Source organism: Odocoileus virginianus, chromosome 31, assembly GCF_023699985.2.
Source record: "Odocoileus virginianus isolate 20LAN1187 ecotype Illinois chromosome 31, Ovbor_1.2, whole genome shotgun sequence".
Classification (NCBI taxonomy): Eukaryota; Metazoa; Chordata; class Mammalia; order Artiodactyla; family Cervidae; genus Odocoileus; species Odocoileus virginianus.
Window position 1 is genome coordinate 34,827,802 of NC_069704.1, and position 16,037 is coordinate 34,843,838.

The window sequence follows — 16,037 nt, forward strand, 5'->3', positions numbered from 1 at the left end:
CCCCGAGAACAGTGGGTCTTAAATTAATGACCCTACACCCCGACCCCTGGCCACGGCGTTTCACATGTGGTGCAGTGGTAAAGAATCTGCCTGATAATGTAGGAGATGCAAGAGATGTGGGTTCGACCCCTGGGTTGGGAAGATCCAATGGAGTGGGAAATGGCAACTTACTGCCTGGGAAATCCCATGGACAGAGGAGCCTGGCACGCTAGTCGTGGGATCACAAAAGAGTCAGACATGACCGTGCGCGCGTAGGCGCACGCACACACACACACACACACACACACACTTGCCTACTTGCCTACTTGCCTACAGGGCACTCTCATCCGTTCGCTGGTAAGCTGGGCCCTGAGAAAATGTGCTGGGCCCCTGGGTGTGTGTGTGTGACTCCCAGGCCTGAGAGCTCCTTGGCAGACCAGCACCAGGGCCATCCTCCCTTCTGTCCAGGCAGCGGGGTGCGGGCTGGGCTGGGGGAGCTGCCATTTCTTGCCTTCCCTCTGTGCCCGAGCCCCCTGCCCTCTCAGCCACCTGTGCCCAGGGCTCACTGGCACCTGCCCCAGTCTTGCCTGCTGGGGACCCAGCCTGGATCTGGCCATGGCTGTGAGGTGGGGGGAGAGGTGGGGCCCGCGGGCCCTTTTCTGGCCCATCTTGGCTGCCGACACCCGGTGGAGCTCAGATTTCCTCCTGGCGTGACTCCTGCACCTGTTTCCAAATCTGTCTCCCTCTCCCCTCGTGGCACAGCGCCTTTGCCCCTGCCCCGCTCACCCCCACACTCGTGAGGCAGAGGACAAAGATGTCTCTTTCTCCCTTGCCTCTCTCTCTCCCAGGTTAACCTCATGTTCTCTTTTTACCCTCACCTCATCTCCTGGGAGTCAGGAAGCCTGGCTTTTAGTTGTTAACTCCCTATATGACTCTGGGCAAGTTCCTTGCCTTTCCGACCTACAGCTGCCATCTAGACAGTAGCTGGGGAAAGCAGGCCTTGACCTTTGGTGGGCTCTGACACCAGTCACGGGACGCTCCTTGGGATGGCAGTCAGGCCTCTGTGGCCCAGCCCTCTTGGGGAGATCAGGGAGACTGCAGCCTGCAGAGGGGGGCAGGAGGGATGCCCACAGGACTTCCTCTGGCCCCAGTCACTTGGCTGCTGAGAGAGTCAGGTGGCAGTTTCACAGGAACTGCCAGTCCATGCAAGAACTAGCCCCCAGCTGTCACCTGCTCAGGTTCTCTGACTCCCAGGTAGCCATGTCCTCAGATCCTTAGACATATTGATGCTGACCCTTGCTCTGAGGAGCTGAGACTGTGGGAGACCCTTGCCTCTCTGGGTCAGAGTGGGCAAGGCAGGCCTCCCGCCACATCTACTGCCTTCAACGTGTGATGGCTGCCCCCAGCCCCCAGAGGTCACCACCATCCCTCCCACGGGGCTACCCAGCTCTACCAGCTTAAGCCTGGGTCTTGCTCCTCACTAAATCAAGAGCAGATTTTATCTGTTCCACAAATTGTACTGCCTTCCTCAGGCTCCTGGAGGCCAACGAGCAGGGCTTAGCAGAGTTTAAGACCACGCCCAACCCACCCCCACCCCCCCAGTCCCACCCCACCCCCAGCCCACCACAGCCTCTGGGCCACAGCTGCAGGCACTCAGCAGCCTTCTGAGTATTTATAGCCAAGTCCACCCCCTCCCCCAGCTGGCTACAATTACAGGCCTGGCCAAAACCCCAGCCCTTGCCTCCCTGGCCATGGTGGGGAATAGGCCAGGCTGGCGTGAGAGGGTTAGTGCAGTGGCGCCTGCCTTGGTGGTGGCACATGGGGGCAGGTGTCAGCAGTTGAAAGAGGCCCCTGCTGTTTCCTCAAACTGCAAGTAAAGGCCTCAAATGGCAACTCGGGGGGTACAGTCATCAGGGTAATGTGGCTCAGCCCCAGCTCAGCTCTGACACTGGTTCAGAACCTAGTAGGGAGCAAATTCTCTCCTAGCACCCAAATGGACAGGACTGGGATCTAGGCTTTTGGATTTTTAAATTGAACCCTTGGGCTCTGGATTCTAAAGTCTGGGTTCTTAAGTGTGAATCAGGACTCTGAGATCTAGACTTTAAGGTCATGGCTCTGGGCTCTGTGGCCTGTATTCAGAGCCCTTGGGCTCTGGCCAGGATCTCTGGATCATTCTAGATCCCAGAAAGGAACCAGAACTCAAAAGGAGGACTGCCTAGCTACTGACCTAGTTACCCTCCTCATGGCTCATTTCCTGCTTCCTGTGTGGACCCGCAGCTCCTAGTTCAGGGACCATTGAAGTTGAAGCTCTCTGCAAAGCCCAGCGAATGACCGGAAACTAAGCCTCGAGCCCCTGCTTGGATAACACCAAACAAACCAATGATGCCCATGTACTTCCCCCAGACTTTGGACTCTAGTCACCTGCTTACCTGTTGTCTCCACCTGGGGTTCAGATTCAGCGTGTCAGAACCCATCTGTTCCCCTACAAACCTACTTCTATGCTCCTCACTTGGATAACGACACCACCCTTACCCTGGGCCTCCAAAGCCAGAAACCTGGGGCTATCCCCTGGCTCCTCCCCTTTCTCTCACCAACCACCCACCTCCCCACTATCCCGCCATCCTGGAGACTTTCTTTTGTGGCAGCCCGAATTCCCCAAGACTGTACCTTCGGCATCTTTCGCAAGTTGGGTGAGAGCTTGAGGCAGGTGACGTGCCCTCGGTCATCACCCACAATGATGATGGGGTGGATGGGGTTGAACTGCACGTGGGTGAGCTTGTTCTTCTTTCTGGCCACCACGGCCTGGTTGCAGATGGCCTCATACTTGTTGATGGACAAGTCAAACACGTGGGTCTGTGAAGAGGTAGGTGTCAGCACAATCAGGGAAATGGGGTCCCTGTCCCCACTCCCCCCAACCAGAGGAACTGCCCCTGGACTTTCTGGAGCTGGAGGCAGTAGGAGAGGCAATTTGTATCTCTGTTTGTTTTTCCTATGGTTGAGGGAATGACAATAAAATATTTAGGAGAAAATTTAAGTCTCTACAGAATTAACAGTAATAGCAGCTGCCATTTATGGAGCACTTACAGCTTCCCTGGTGGCTCAGATGGTAAAGAATCTGCCTGCAATGCAGGAGACCAGGGTTCAATCCCTAGATTGGAAAGATCCCCTGGAGAAGGGAATGGCAACCCACTCCAGTATTCTTGCCTGTAGAATTCCATGGACAGAGGAGCCTGGTGGTCTACTGTCCATGGGGTTGCAAAGTGTCGGACACAACTGGGCAACTTCTGCAGTATGATGTACTAGACTCTGGGCAAGCATGTTACCTGGTTGCATCATCTAATTACAATAGTCACAGCCACTCTATCAGGTAGGTTGGTTCTGTTATTTTCCACATTTTATAAATGAGGAGATGGAGGCTCTTAAGCCTAACTTGCCAGTAAGTGGCAGAGCTAGGGTTTCTACCAAATGAATATATGTCAGGTGCTTGGACAGTGCTTGTCATATAGGTGCTGAACAGATGTTGGATCTTATTTTTACTGCATTGCAAGTCCAAACCATTAGCAAGTTTTGCCTAGACAACTATGCACCATGCTAACTGGTCTTCCTGCTTCATCTCCTCCCCTTCTTTTATCCATCCTCTACGTAGCAGCTAGACTTAACTTTTAAAAATCTGGAATCCTCCAATAGCCTCCCTGGGTATGCTACATAAAAATTCTGATTTTTTCTCTCGGTTCTGCACCATTTGCTCTCATCTCAGACTCTCAGCCCTCTGCCTACTAGATCCTGGCCACCCTAACTTCCTGTTCCTTAAAGCTTTCTTGTTCCTTAAACCTTTCCAGCGTGTTCTCCCCTCAGGGCATTTGCACTAGCGGTTCCTTTGTCTGGAAGGCCTCACTCATCTTCACCTGACCCTTTTGTGTGACCCAGCTCTCTACTTGAATGTCACCTCTTTAAAGAAGATTTCCCTGATCACTTTATCTAAGAGACCACCCAGTCCTTTCCTTTTGCATCACTCTATTTTTAAAGATATAACAGCTTTGAAAATGGAAGTGTTAGTCACTCAGTCATGTCTGACTCTTTGCAACCCCATGGACTGTAGCCTGCCAGACTCTTCTGTCTACGGGATTTTCCTGGCACGAATGGGTAGCCATTCCCCTCTCCAGGGGATCTTTCTGACCCAGGGATGGAACCCAGGTCTCCTGCATTGCAGGTGGATTGTTTACCATCTGAGCTATCAGGGAAGCCCCATAACAGCTTTGTGGAGATATAATTCATATACTATACAATTTACCCATTTAAAGTATACAATTCCCATTTTTTAGTATATTCACAGTTATGTAACCATCACCACAACCAAGTATAGAACACTTTCATCACCCCAAAATGAACCCTTATACCTATTACCAGTCATACTCACTTTCTCCCAACCCTTCTCTCCCTAAGTAACCACAAATCTACTTTATTTCTGTAAATTTGCCTATTCTAGACCTGCATAAATGGAATCAGAAAATGTTTGGTCTTTTGTGACTGGCTTCTTAATTTTTTAAAAGATTTTTTTGATGTGGACTATGTTTAAAGTTTTTATTGAAGATATTACAATATTCCTTCTCTTTTCTGTTTTGGCTTTTTGGCCAGGAGGCATGTGGGATCTCGGCTCCCTAACCAGGGATCAAACCTATTCCTCCTGCATTGGAAGGTGAAGTCTTAAACACTGGATAGCCAGGGAAGTCTCTGAGACTGGCTTCTTAAACTAAGCATGCTTTCAATGTTCATCCATGATATAGCATGTATCAGTAGTACATTCCTTGTTAATGCTGAATAATACTTCTTATGGGTAGAGTACTTATTGTTTACTCATTCATCAATTACAGACATTTGGGTTGTTTCCACTTTTTTGGCTATTATGAATAATGCTGCTGTGAACATTGGTGTACACACGTCATCCTTTTTTGATCTCTGCCTAGCACTTAACTCTATTGGGGGTTTGGTTGTTGTTTTCTATTTCTTTCCCTTCACTGGAACATAAGCTCTGTGAATCACCTGAATCACCAGGCCCTGGCCTGGAGTTGGGATCCACTGTTAGCCCTTGGTTAGACATTTGTTCAGCAAATAAATGACTGACTGAAGGGTGATGCCTTAATACACTCTATTCTTTCCTGGCAGGTGCCACTCAGCTGACATCAAAGTCCGTAAGTAAATTATGTTGCATAAAAACTTTCCCACAAAAAAATTTCCCCACAAGCTGTTTTTGAGCTTTCACCAACTGTTATTGTTGCACAGACCCCTCCCATCTCCCCTCTCAGACTCAGCTTGCACACTCCCAGGGATGGGGACCTCACTACCTTTTAGATGCTATTTCAACCACAGGTTGACCCTGGTTTATAAGTTTCTCTTTACATCAAGTTGGCACCTGCCACCCTGTAGCTCCCTCCCCATGGCCCTCAGAGAAGACAGCTCCTCCTCATGGGATCTCATCTCCCATCTTGCTCTCTCCTTCAAGGAGAGCTCCACTCGCTCCTCCAGGCCTCATGGGATGACAGACCCCTCTTTTATTTATTTCCTTTTGGCTGTGCTGGTCTTCTGCCTGTCTGTGAGTTTCCGCAAGTTGGGGCAAGGTGGTGCTACTGTCGAGTTGTGGTGAGCGGGCTTCTCCTTGCAGCGGCTTCTCTTGTTGACGCTCAAAGGCTCTAGGCATGTGGACTTCAGTAGTTGCAGCATGTGGGTTCAACAGTTGTGGCCCACAGACTTAGTTGCCTCATGGCATGTGGAATCTTCCGGGACCAGGGATCGAACCTGTATCCCCCGCGTTAGATTCATAACCACTGGGCCACCAGGGAGGTCCCTGACCGACCCCTCTTTTGACAGGGCCCCGAGTGGCCTGGCCCTTGAGGATACACAGAGGCCTGTGTTCCGCCTTCCCCTAGCTGCCCTGGGCCTGGGGTGGGCCCTCCAGGAGGGACGGCTGAGATGGCGCCTCCTGTCTTCAGTAAGGGGTCAGCAGGGTCAGGAAAGGGGCACTCACCTTCCCGTTGGTGGTGACTGCTGCGAACACAGTGGACGAGTACGGTGCCCAGGCCACGTCACCCACAGCTGAATTGAGGTCATAGATGAACATCGGGGTCCTGCAGTGGGGAAGGGCGGAGAGCTGAGAGATCAGGGGGTTCATGGTGCCAGAGCCCTACCAGTCCCTGCCCAGGGTGCAGCCCGAGGGAGGGCAGGCCCCTCACTTGATGGTGTGGTCCCATATCTTCACTGTCCAGTCGGAGCTGCAGGACATGAAGACCTTGGTGTGGTAGGGGTTCCAGGACACGGCATCCACGGCCATGTTGTGGGCGTCGTAGGTGTCGAGGAACTGGCTGGAGTAGGATTTGGAGCACTGGGGTGGGGGTGGGGACGCGTGAGTGGGAGCGGTCAGCCACCACCTCCCCAGGGGGCTCTGGAGGGTCAGATCCTAAGATTCCTCTTCTGTCCCCACCCTGCCTCACTGTCCCAGCTGAGCTGGGGCCAAGCTCTTGGCTGTTCTTCTCACTCTCAAATCAACCAGAGAGAAAGGAGGGGCTTAAGGGACTGGGGTTTGGGTGGGCAGGGGAGCCTTTCTGGAGGATGAGGGAAGTCTGCCCAGAGGATTCCAGGCCAGGCAGAAACGGCCTTTCCTCCCTGAGGCTTCCCTGGGAGCTCAGCTGATAAAGAACCTGCCTGCAATGCAAGAGAGTGAAGTTGTGATGTTACTAGTCGTGTCTGACTCTTTGCCACCCCATGGACTGTAGCCTAACAGGCTCCTCCATCCATGGGATTTTCCAGACAAGAGTACTGGAGTGGGTTGCCATTTCCTTCTCCAGGAGATCTTCCCGACCCAGGGATTGAACCCAGGTCTCCCACATTGTAGGCAGACGCTTTACTATCTAAGCTACCAATGCAGGAAACCCTGGTTCAATTCCTGGGTCAGAAAGATCCCCTGGAGAAGGGATAGGCCAACCACTCCAATATTTTGGGGCTTCCCTGGTGTCTCACATGTCCAGGGGATCACAAAGAGTCAGACACGACTGAACGACTAAGCACAGCACAGCCCTGAGCCCAGGCAGAACAGGTCTAGGGGTTCTGGTGGAGGCGTGGTCTAGTCTGTGTCGACGCCGAGGCCTGTGGACAAGCCGATGGAGCCCTGGATCCACCAGCAGTCCACAGACAGAATCCTTGCAGCGGTGGTAAACATCCCACCTTTCTCAGGTAGGGGCTCCCCTCGTGGCTCAGATGGTAAAGAATCTGTGGGAGACCTGGGTTCGATCCTTGGGTTGGGAAGATCCCCTGGACAAAGGCATGGCAACCCACTCCAGTATTCTTGTCTGGAGAATCCCATGGACAGAGAAGCCTGGCAGGCTACAATCCATGGGGTCGCAAAGAGTCAGACATGACTGAGTGGCTAACACTTTCACTTTCATTTACTCACAGAAAAACAAGTGCAGAGCCAGGAACAAGTCCCAGTCTCAAGATTTCTCATTTGGTTTCCTGCCCTGGCCACTGTGCCCTTCACTTCCTCCCTCCAGGAGACTGAGTGACTGACTGGTCTCTTCCTGTCTCCCGCAGCTACAAGGAGGGGTGGAGAAGGGGGGTGGGAACATCTTTTGCATTCAGATCGGCTCTGCCTGGGCCTCAGGGGCTCCCGGGAGGCTGCCTGTAATTAACATTCTGAGTTTCTGCGCCTAAGAAAAGCTTGCAGCAGAGCTATTTCTGGATAGATGAAGGTTCAGAAGGATGTTCACCTACTAACACTGAGACCTGCAGAAGCAGGCCACAAAGTTCCACCCCGCCACCAGCTGGGAGGAACCCCGTGTTTAGAGATAGGTTTTCTTGTTACCCAGCCTTCAAAGCTCAGCTCAAGTTCATATCTTCTCTAGGAAGTCTTTTCAGGATGTTCCAAACCCCACCTCTTCCCCCGAAACCCCTGTGCCCAGTTCTACCTCCTTCACTTCCAGGCAGGGAGCAGGACGTGAGGGAAAGCTGCTGGGCTGGGCTAAAGTCACCCTCTAGATTCTTCCTCTCCTTTCCTGCAGTCAGCCCCTCTTCCTAACACCCAAGCAGCTCAAGAAATGCATTCTGGGAGGGGACATGTGTATGGATACCTATGGCTGATTCATGTTGATGTTTGGCAGAAACCAACACAATACTGTAAAGCTATGATCCTTCAATTAAAAATAAACACATTTTTTAAAAAAAGAAAGCAATGCATTCTCTCTCTCCACAAAGGCTTCTAGTACTGATGAGCCCTGAGATCCATCCGAATATAGTCTGTAGAGAACAGACAAGCTCCCAGGTCCAGTGGCCCTGGAAGGAGCTGGCATCAGCGCAGCGCCGCCTCACCTTATAGATTTTCCCCTCCTCTGTGCCCACCAGAAACAGGTAGTCGATCTCTCTGTGGAAGTCAAAGGCAGTGCCGCAGGCTTCGGGAGAAGAGGGAACCACTTTAGGCCGTTCTGGAAGGGAGGGAGGCCCCCAGCATCCTCCTCTACCCAGTAGGCCCTCCCCTGGGACAGCCTGAGTCTGGGTCCTGTGAGGGCCGGAGCCAGCCGGGCAAACAGAAACTGGGTCCCTGGGCTGCTGCTAGAGCCCGGCAGTTGGGACTCTGCACACGGGCCAGGGCTTCTGCAGACAGGAACGGGGCCTGGATAAACAAGGTGGGGATTGAGTTAAACAGGGTCGGGGTCAGGGTAAACAGGGACGGGGTCTGCAAACAGGGATATGGTCTGTGCAAACAGGGATACGGTCTGCATAAACAGGGGAGGAATTGAGTAAACAGGGATGGGATCTGGGTAAACAGGGGCCTGATCTGCATAAACAGGGAGGGTCTGCAGACTGCTCAGGACCAGACTTTCTCCTTACCCCCTCCTACCCGGCAGGAGGGGAAGTAGGGTGTGCAGAGAGAGAGAGGACCAGACTTCCTGGGCCCAGGTGATGTGGCCGGGCCGGAGGTGAGGTGCATGGGCTCTTACCCACTGTGTGTATCTGCATGCCCTCGAGATCTTCCGTGGTGCTGCCCTCCACCTTCAGCTTGATGATGTCAGTGTGAACCAGCTCGCTCTGTGGTCACACAGGGAGGGGAGGCACACCGGTGGGGCTGGACCAGCAGGGTTGGAGTCCCCCTGCCATTTGGCTCCCCCCACTTCCCAGCTTCACCCCTGCGTGACCCTTCCTGGGAAACACACACCTTCACTAGCGTCCAAGACACGATCCTGCCGTCGGATGACACAGAGAAGAAGTTGAGGTTATGGTCCATGTCATCCTTCTGCCACCTGACCTGCAACGTCCTGCACTGTGAGCTCTGGGGTCCTGCGAGGGCGTCGGGTTAGGGCTGCGAGCGGAGCAGGGCTCACTCGAGGACCCTTCTGAGGCCCAGAAGTCAGTTCTGGGAGCCCATTTCCTAGGGTCCCATGATGGGCCCGTCCTCCCTCCTCACTCACCCCGCCCCCGACCCAGAGCATCCTGAGGCAATGTGCCAGTGGGGTACTGCCCTGGTCCCCGGGCTCAACAGTGGAGGCACCTGGTTCCTCTCTGCATTGGCTGCTAGGAGCCTTGTTTTTTTTTGTTTGTTTGTTTAGAGAAACTTGTTATTAAATTTTATTTTCTTTAAATACGTACCTTTTCCCCACCCTCACCCACATGGGGGGAGGAACAGAAAGCCCCCAGCCCTTCCATTTGTGGGATTCTATGTATAAAACCTGAGATGGTGAAGATGAAGTATAAAAATACTGTTTACTAAGGGAAAGACAGTGTCCATTGTGACCTTAACTTTCAGACACCCCCATCTGCAGGCCCCTTTTTGCTCCTTTAGAAAAACTCCTGGGAATCTGTTTGGATGTAGGACAAGCATTTTTTCTGGTGGGGTATGCGGGGGTGGGGGGGCGCGTATGTGATGTGAGTTGACCAGTTGTGTCTGACTCTTTTCAACCCCATGGTCTGTAGCCCACCAGGCTCCTCTGTCCATGTGGATTCTCCATGCAAGAATACTGGGGTGGGTTGCCATTCCTTTCTCCAGGGGATCTTCCTGATGTAGGGATTGAACCCAGGTCTCCTGCGTTGCAGGCAGAATCTTTACTATGTGAGCCACTGGTGGTGGGGGGCGGGGGGGAGTGAGGGGATGGGACGGGGAAGGGGGTGGGGAGCTCCCAAACCCCAACACAGAATAGGAAGCTATTTTTGTAACAAGTTGTTAGAAAGCAGTGGCTCTGCGATCGACCTCCTTATGTCGAAAGCCCATCAACCCACTTCCTCATTTCTAAAACAGAAACCATAACAGCATGAGTTTGTTGTAAAGAATAAATGACATAATGAACGTGAAGCTCTTAGGTCAGAACACTGCAGATATTAAGTGTTCAGTAAGTAATAGCCATCATCCTAGGAATCCAGGTGCCAAGGTTCTTGGGGGGCTTTTTCCTGCTTGCTTCCCTCCCGACCCAGGCTTGGTTTTTCTCCAGGTAGCCTTTCTTCTGTTACCACCTTCACTTTACCACTAGCTCCTGCTTCTAAAATCTTGCTCCCAGCATCTCAGATATGAGCTGCATTTCTCCAACTGCAAATTGGGGTTAATAATCCTTCCCCACCCATCTTCTCTGGGCTGGAAGCAAACATATGGGAAAGTGTTTTGGAGACAGAGCTGTTGTCTTATGAAGATGACACGCTTGAGGCTCAAGTTTCTGTTGCCAGATGTGGAGGCCCAGCAGAGCTGTGTCTGGGAGGGCTGGGGCGGGGCTGGGTGCCCAGAGCTTTCCAGCCTCCAGGCCTCCTGCTCTGGGACCACCATCTTCCCCCTGTCACAAGGAGAGGCCCAGGGAGGGTGGACGGGACCCCAGGGGTGCTGTCTGTAACCACAGTTGTAACCTGGCTCTTGAGCAGCGTACGTGGTGGGGGGCGGTGTGGAGGGGATTTCTTCTCCGGGGGACCCCCCCAGGCCTGGCTGTCAGAGCTGCAGGAGGACGGACCTCGTCCTGCCTGGGCCTGTAGGGGCAGGCTGCTCTTCTGTGCTTTCACCAAGAGGCCTAGAACACAGCACAGCCTGTGAAGCACGTCAGAGCAGTCCTGATGCCGAGACAGCTCCCTCTTCTGTGTAAAGGGGGGAGCGGAGGGGTGTCAAAGGCCAGACAATAAGAGGCACAGGGGAGCTGCAAAGGGAAGTGTTTAATGAGTGGCCGCTGGCGTGCATGGAAATTCTATTTCACACCCCACTTAGCAGCCTGATGCCCAGTCGGGGGTGGTGCGTGTATTTGCAGGTGTGCGTGTATGTGTGTGCGTGTGTGTGTGCAAGTTGCACACATGCTCCTGGAGTGGAGGTGGGAGGGTAGGAATAAAGAGGGCATAGAGGGGGCAGGTGGAAGTGGGATTAAGAGAATGAACGAATGGCCAGGAAGCAGGCAGTAGGGACGAGACTGAGGCCTGCATCACTGATTCCTTCTCTTCTGCATTCTCTCATCAGGGGAGGCGTGTTTCACGCCAGGGTCTGTTCATATCCTTCCTGCCTCCTACCCCGGTGTAGCAGAGGATACACACACACACACACACACACACACACACACACACACACACACACACATTCTGCAGAGTGCTGCTGGTTGGGGCTTCCCAGCCGGGCCTGAACAGGGCTACGCTACCTAGATGGGAGGCAGCCTGTGCCGCGGGACCAGAACCCTGTCCCCTTTGGAGTCCCTAGCTCCAAAACTTTCCATGGCTCCCTGTTACCAACAGAACAAAGTCCTTCAGCCCCCAGCCTGGCCTTTGAGATCGAAAACAATCTCTCTGATTCCTCCCAAGACATAGTCCCTTGAAGAAGGACCTAAGACTCTGATGTCTCCGACACCTCCCTCACGAGCCCCGGCTCTCCTTCAAGCTCCCGGATATACAACCAACTGCCTGTAGGATGCCTCCTCTGGCTTCTTGTATTAACTTTTGGCCAGAATTCTGTGGCATCCTACAGCCTGTCCCAAACCAGAATTTCAGGCACCATCACCAACTTTCCCTTCCCCCATAGCCAGCCAGTCACTTCCTTCTCTTGATTTTACTCCTCAACAGCTCTCAACCCTATTTTCTCATTTTCATCTCAGCTGCCCCTGTTGTGGCTCCGTCTTAAGCTCTTCTCATGCTGCGGCTGGAAGGTATCTCCAGGACACTGCATGACTGTGGGATTTCTTTGCCCCCAAATCCTCTGATGGTTGGACAGTGATTTTCAAATTATGCTGGGAGGAGCTCTTGGGAGCCTTGGGAAAGTAGCTCAGGGGACGTGGGGAGCAATGATAGGGGACCCTCAAGCAGTCAGGTCCCTGATCTCATCAGTGCAGCCCCACTCTCATCTTTATAATACATTGAGCTTCTGTACTTCACTAACACCAGGCTCCCCAGGTGGCTGTCGTGGTAAAGAACTCACCTGCTGATGCAGGAGACGTAGGGGACGTGGGTTCGATCCCTGGGTTGGGGAGATCCCCTGGAGGGGGAAATGGCAACCTACTCTAGTATTCTTGCCTGGAGAATCCCACGAACAGTGGGGCATGGTGGGCTTTACAGTCCATGGGGTTACAAAGAGTCGGACACGACTGAAGCAACTTAGCACGCGTGCACTAACACGTCATTTGAGAGACCACTGACAAGTAGAAGCCAAGCTTCCTCCTTGCTGGAGAAGCACATTCAGGACTGGGCACTTAGGCCCTTCTCAGGTCCCGCTGCTCCGCCCTGTCCTGCATGCTGTGCTCCCCGTGGCGCGGCATTTCCCAGAAGGCCCTTCTGCTTGTGCCCGTGTCTTTCTGGTGCACGTGACCCCTTTGCAGCCTTCTTCATCAGTGCACACTTCCTCATGCTTCACAATTCTGTTCAGGTGCTTCTTCCTTTAGGAAGACCTCCTTGGCCTTCCGGTCCCTGCTTCTCATCCCCCGGCACTCTGGACAATCCTCAGCCCTCCTTGACACTTAGCACACGCCCCATCTGCTTAACCTTGGCTGCCGTGTGTCCCAGCCAGGAACTCCGGAGACCAAACCCTTGGGCATCCTCAGCCTCCAGAGGGGTGGACAGGCAGGAGTTGCTGAATGAATGGATGAATGAAGAGACGAATGAGGAAGCGGGGAGGGAATGAGAGCAAGCGATGGAAGAGAACAGGAAGTCGTTAAAGGAGACAGAGACAGGCAGGCCCCTTCCACATCACAAGCCCTGATTCCAGCCAAGAACTTGGAGTCTTCAGTTTTGCAAAGGCAGCAGCCCTGTTCTCCTGAAAGGATGGTGGGAGAACAGAAGGCCACCCTGTCCAGTCTCCCTGACACCCATCCAGGGAAGGGGGAATGGTCTCCTGCGAGCCCCACTTCTCTCTCCAACTGGCTATTTGATTCTGAGAACAGAGGAGAGGGGGAGTAGGCTGGTTGGCCATGGCCTCTCGCCCTCTCCTGGGCTTGAGGAGAGTCAGGCCACCCTGAGATGCTCTGCGCTTGGCCCTGGGCTGTGTGGTCGAGCTGGCAAAGCAAGGGCAGGTCTGATTCTGCTTTAGTTTGATCAAAGCAAGTCTTTTCTCTCCCTGGGCTTTAATGTCTGTGCAGACATTCTCCCCGTGTCTGGAGCCCTGAATGCCTGGATGCGATGACTCGGGAGGTAGGCTTTCCAGAGGAGACAACCCCTGAAGCTGCAATTCTGGCTCCGGCTCTGGTTGCGGGGAGGGTATTTGGTGGGAGGAGGTGCCTCCTTCCTGTGCCCCAGATCCGGGTAAAGGATGAAGCTGAGAGGCCCCCACTTCCCCTGTGCCTGGACAATCCTCTTTCTGCTCAGGCCTGTCTGGGAGCCAAAAGCCAGGGCCTGGGCAACCATGTGACTCAGGAAGTTCAGGGCCAGACACACAGGAGTACAGAGCCCACCAGCAGACCCTGTCAGGTCAGGGGGCAGAGGACAATGAGAAGACAGCACTGTCTGAGCCCCCCAGAGGCCTTGGGCAACTTGAGACAGAAATGTGTGCTTAGATTCTCCCAGGCCAGACCACGGGGTGAGGGTGCCCAGGCTCAGAAGGAGGGGCAACTTTGGAACACAGTGAGGAAGGGCTATGAAGCCAGAACTAAGAGGCTCTGAGAACGAAACTGTGAAACCCACTCCCAGCGCAGTAAGGTGGGCGATGCAAAGTCAGGGTGAAATCCAGCCCCAGCGACCACAATGGTCTCATTCCATGCCTATCTGGAGAAGCTGGATACTCACAGGCCCCACCTGCCAGGTCTTACAGCCCCACCCGGAAGGCAGAGAACCAGCAGAACCTACCCTTGTCTGGGAGATCCCTCAAATCTAGCCCAGATGGCAGAACAGAGTCTCTGTGGGCACTTGAGGAAGACCATAGACCCCTGGCTTCCTGGGTAGCTCACACAGTAAAGAATCTACTCGCAATGCAGGAGAGCTGGGTTCGATCCCTGGGTCGGGAAGATCCCCTGGAGAAGGGCATGGCCATTGCCTGGAGAATCCCATGAACAGAGTAAGCTGGCAGGCTATAGTCCATGGAGTCACAAAGAATCGGACATAACTGAGCGACTAACGCTTTCACTTTTCATAGACCCCTGGAGCCCTTAACGTACTCAGCGGAGGCCCATCAGGCCCAGGAGCCATCCAGCCACCAGCTCTGAGTCATTGAGCATCATTCCTCAGAGATCCGAGGCCCTTAGCAGATAGAAGGGCAGGAGACCACCGCCCTCACAGCAGACCCTCTTGCCTCCTGATGCTCGCCTTTGCCCTTCTCACGCCCGGCTCCTTGGCCTCTAAGCCGGTAGCTGTCGTCCCCAGCCCCTGGCCTGTGGCCCTCTCCTCCCCACAGTCCCTTCCTCCCATGGCTCCCAGGCCCACCCGCTGCCGCTCAGCCACACCCACGCCTCCCACCCGCTTCGGAGGCTGACCTGCCACACGGGGTCTGTGTGCTTGCCAGACTTGGCTGAGCTGCGGAAGGAGGGCTGGGACTGGGGTTTCTTGAGGTTGTAAATGGCCACGTTGCCATCATAGTGACCCACCACCACCAGGTAGGGGTGGTCCACGTGCATGTCCAGGCACATGATGCCGCTCTCGCTGCTGAAGATGTACTCGGGGAAGCTGGGGTTCTTCATGCTGTATAATAGCAGCATGCCACGGCTCTGCTTCATGAAGTCATCTGTCCCGGGGAAGAGGCGGCGGTGGTTGGAGGGTCCGAGTCCTAGCCCCGCCCCCAGAGGGCCGACAAGCTCTGCCCCCCTCTGTCTCCCACAGAGAGTGTGGGGAGGTGCAGGGGTCAGGGGGTGCTCTCTGGTCTTCCTCTTCTCTGTCTGCAAAATGGAACTGTGAGACTTGGCCCACCCCCTCCTCGGGGCTCAGTGGTGGGTGCAACAGACAAGGTGACCGGGTGTACTTGAGGGATGGACAGTCATTCTCCTTAGCCTCCCTGGGGGTACAGGAAAGGGGGTTGCCAGCTCAGAGTTGTTACGTGAAGGATGTGGGTGGGCTTGGGACGGAGCAGAATCCCCAGATGCCCAGCCCATCTGTTGTGCTTGGGTGCTGGGATGATGGCCGTGTACCCCTCATCTCCAGCTAAGGATAGGGGTTCTGTCTGGACTAACATGGAATTGTCTGTGTGGTCCCACACTAGCCACCTGTGGGCATCTTCCCATACCCTCTGGCCCCACAGTCCCCAGATGCAGCCGAGCCCTAGCTCTAAAGTGAAATGGTCAGTTGCTCAGTCGTGTCTGACTCTGTGCGACCCCATGGACTGTAGCCTTTTAGCCCTGCATCTTCTTCCCTGGTGGCTCAGAGGTTAAAGCGTCTGCCTGCGATGCGGGAGACTTGGGTTTGATCCCTGGGTTGGGAAGATCCTCTGGAGAAGGAAATGGCAACCCACTCCAGTATTCTTGCCTGGAGAATCCCATGGATGGAGGAGCCTGGTGGGCTACAGTCCACGGGGTCGCAAAGAGTCGGACACGACTGAGCGATTTCACTTCACTTCACTTCAGGCTCCTCTGTCCATAGGGTTCTCCAGGCAAGAACACTGGAATGGGTTACCATGCCCTCCTCCAGGGGATCTCCCTGACCAAGGTGTCCGGCAT

General features: G+C 54.0%; 1 protein-coding gene across 2 annotated transcripts in view; it reads right to left on the reverse strand.

The window, feature by feature from the left end:
- The window catches only part of DNAI1 (dynein axonemal intermediate chain 1), a 67,333-nt gene that overhangs the window by 899 nt on the left and 50,397 nt on the right, over positions 1–16,037 (reverse strand). The window contains exons 13-19 of one of the 2 annotated variants that reach the window (XM_020898333.2): positions 14,865–15,112; positions 9,179–9,268; positions 8,964–9,051; positions 8,335–8,414; positions 6,207–6,355; positions 6,002–6,124; positions 2,647–2,832 (exon numbers count right to left, since the gene is read on the reverse strand). In XM_020898333.2, coding sequence (XP_020753992.2) covers positions 2,647–2,832; positions 6,002–6,124; positions 6,207–6,355; positions 8,335–8,414; positions 8,964–9,051; positions 9,179–9,268; positions 14,865–15,112 — 964 coding nt within the window. The remainder of the gene's footprint in view (positions 1–2,646; positions 2,833–6,001; positions 6,125–6,206; positions 6,356–8,334; positions 8,415–8,963; positions 9,052–9,178; positions 9,269–14,864; positions 15,113–16,037) is intronic. The other variant, XM_020898332.2, reaches the window with a different exon arrangement.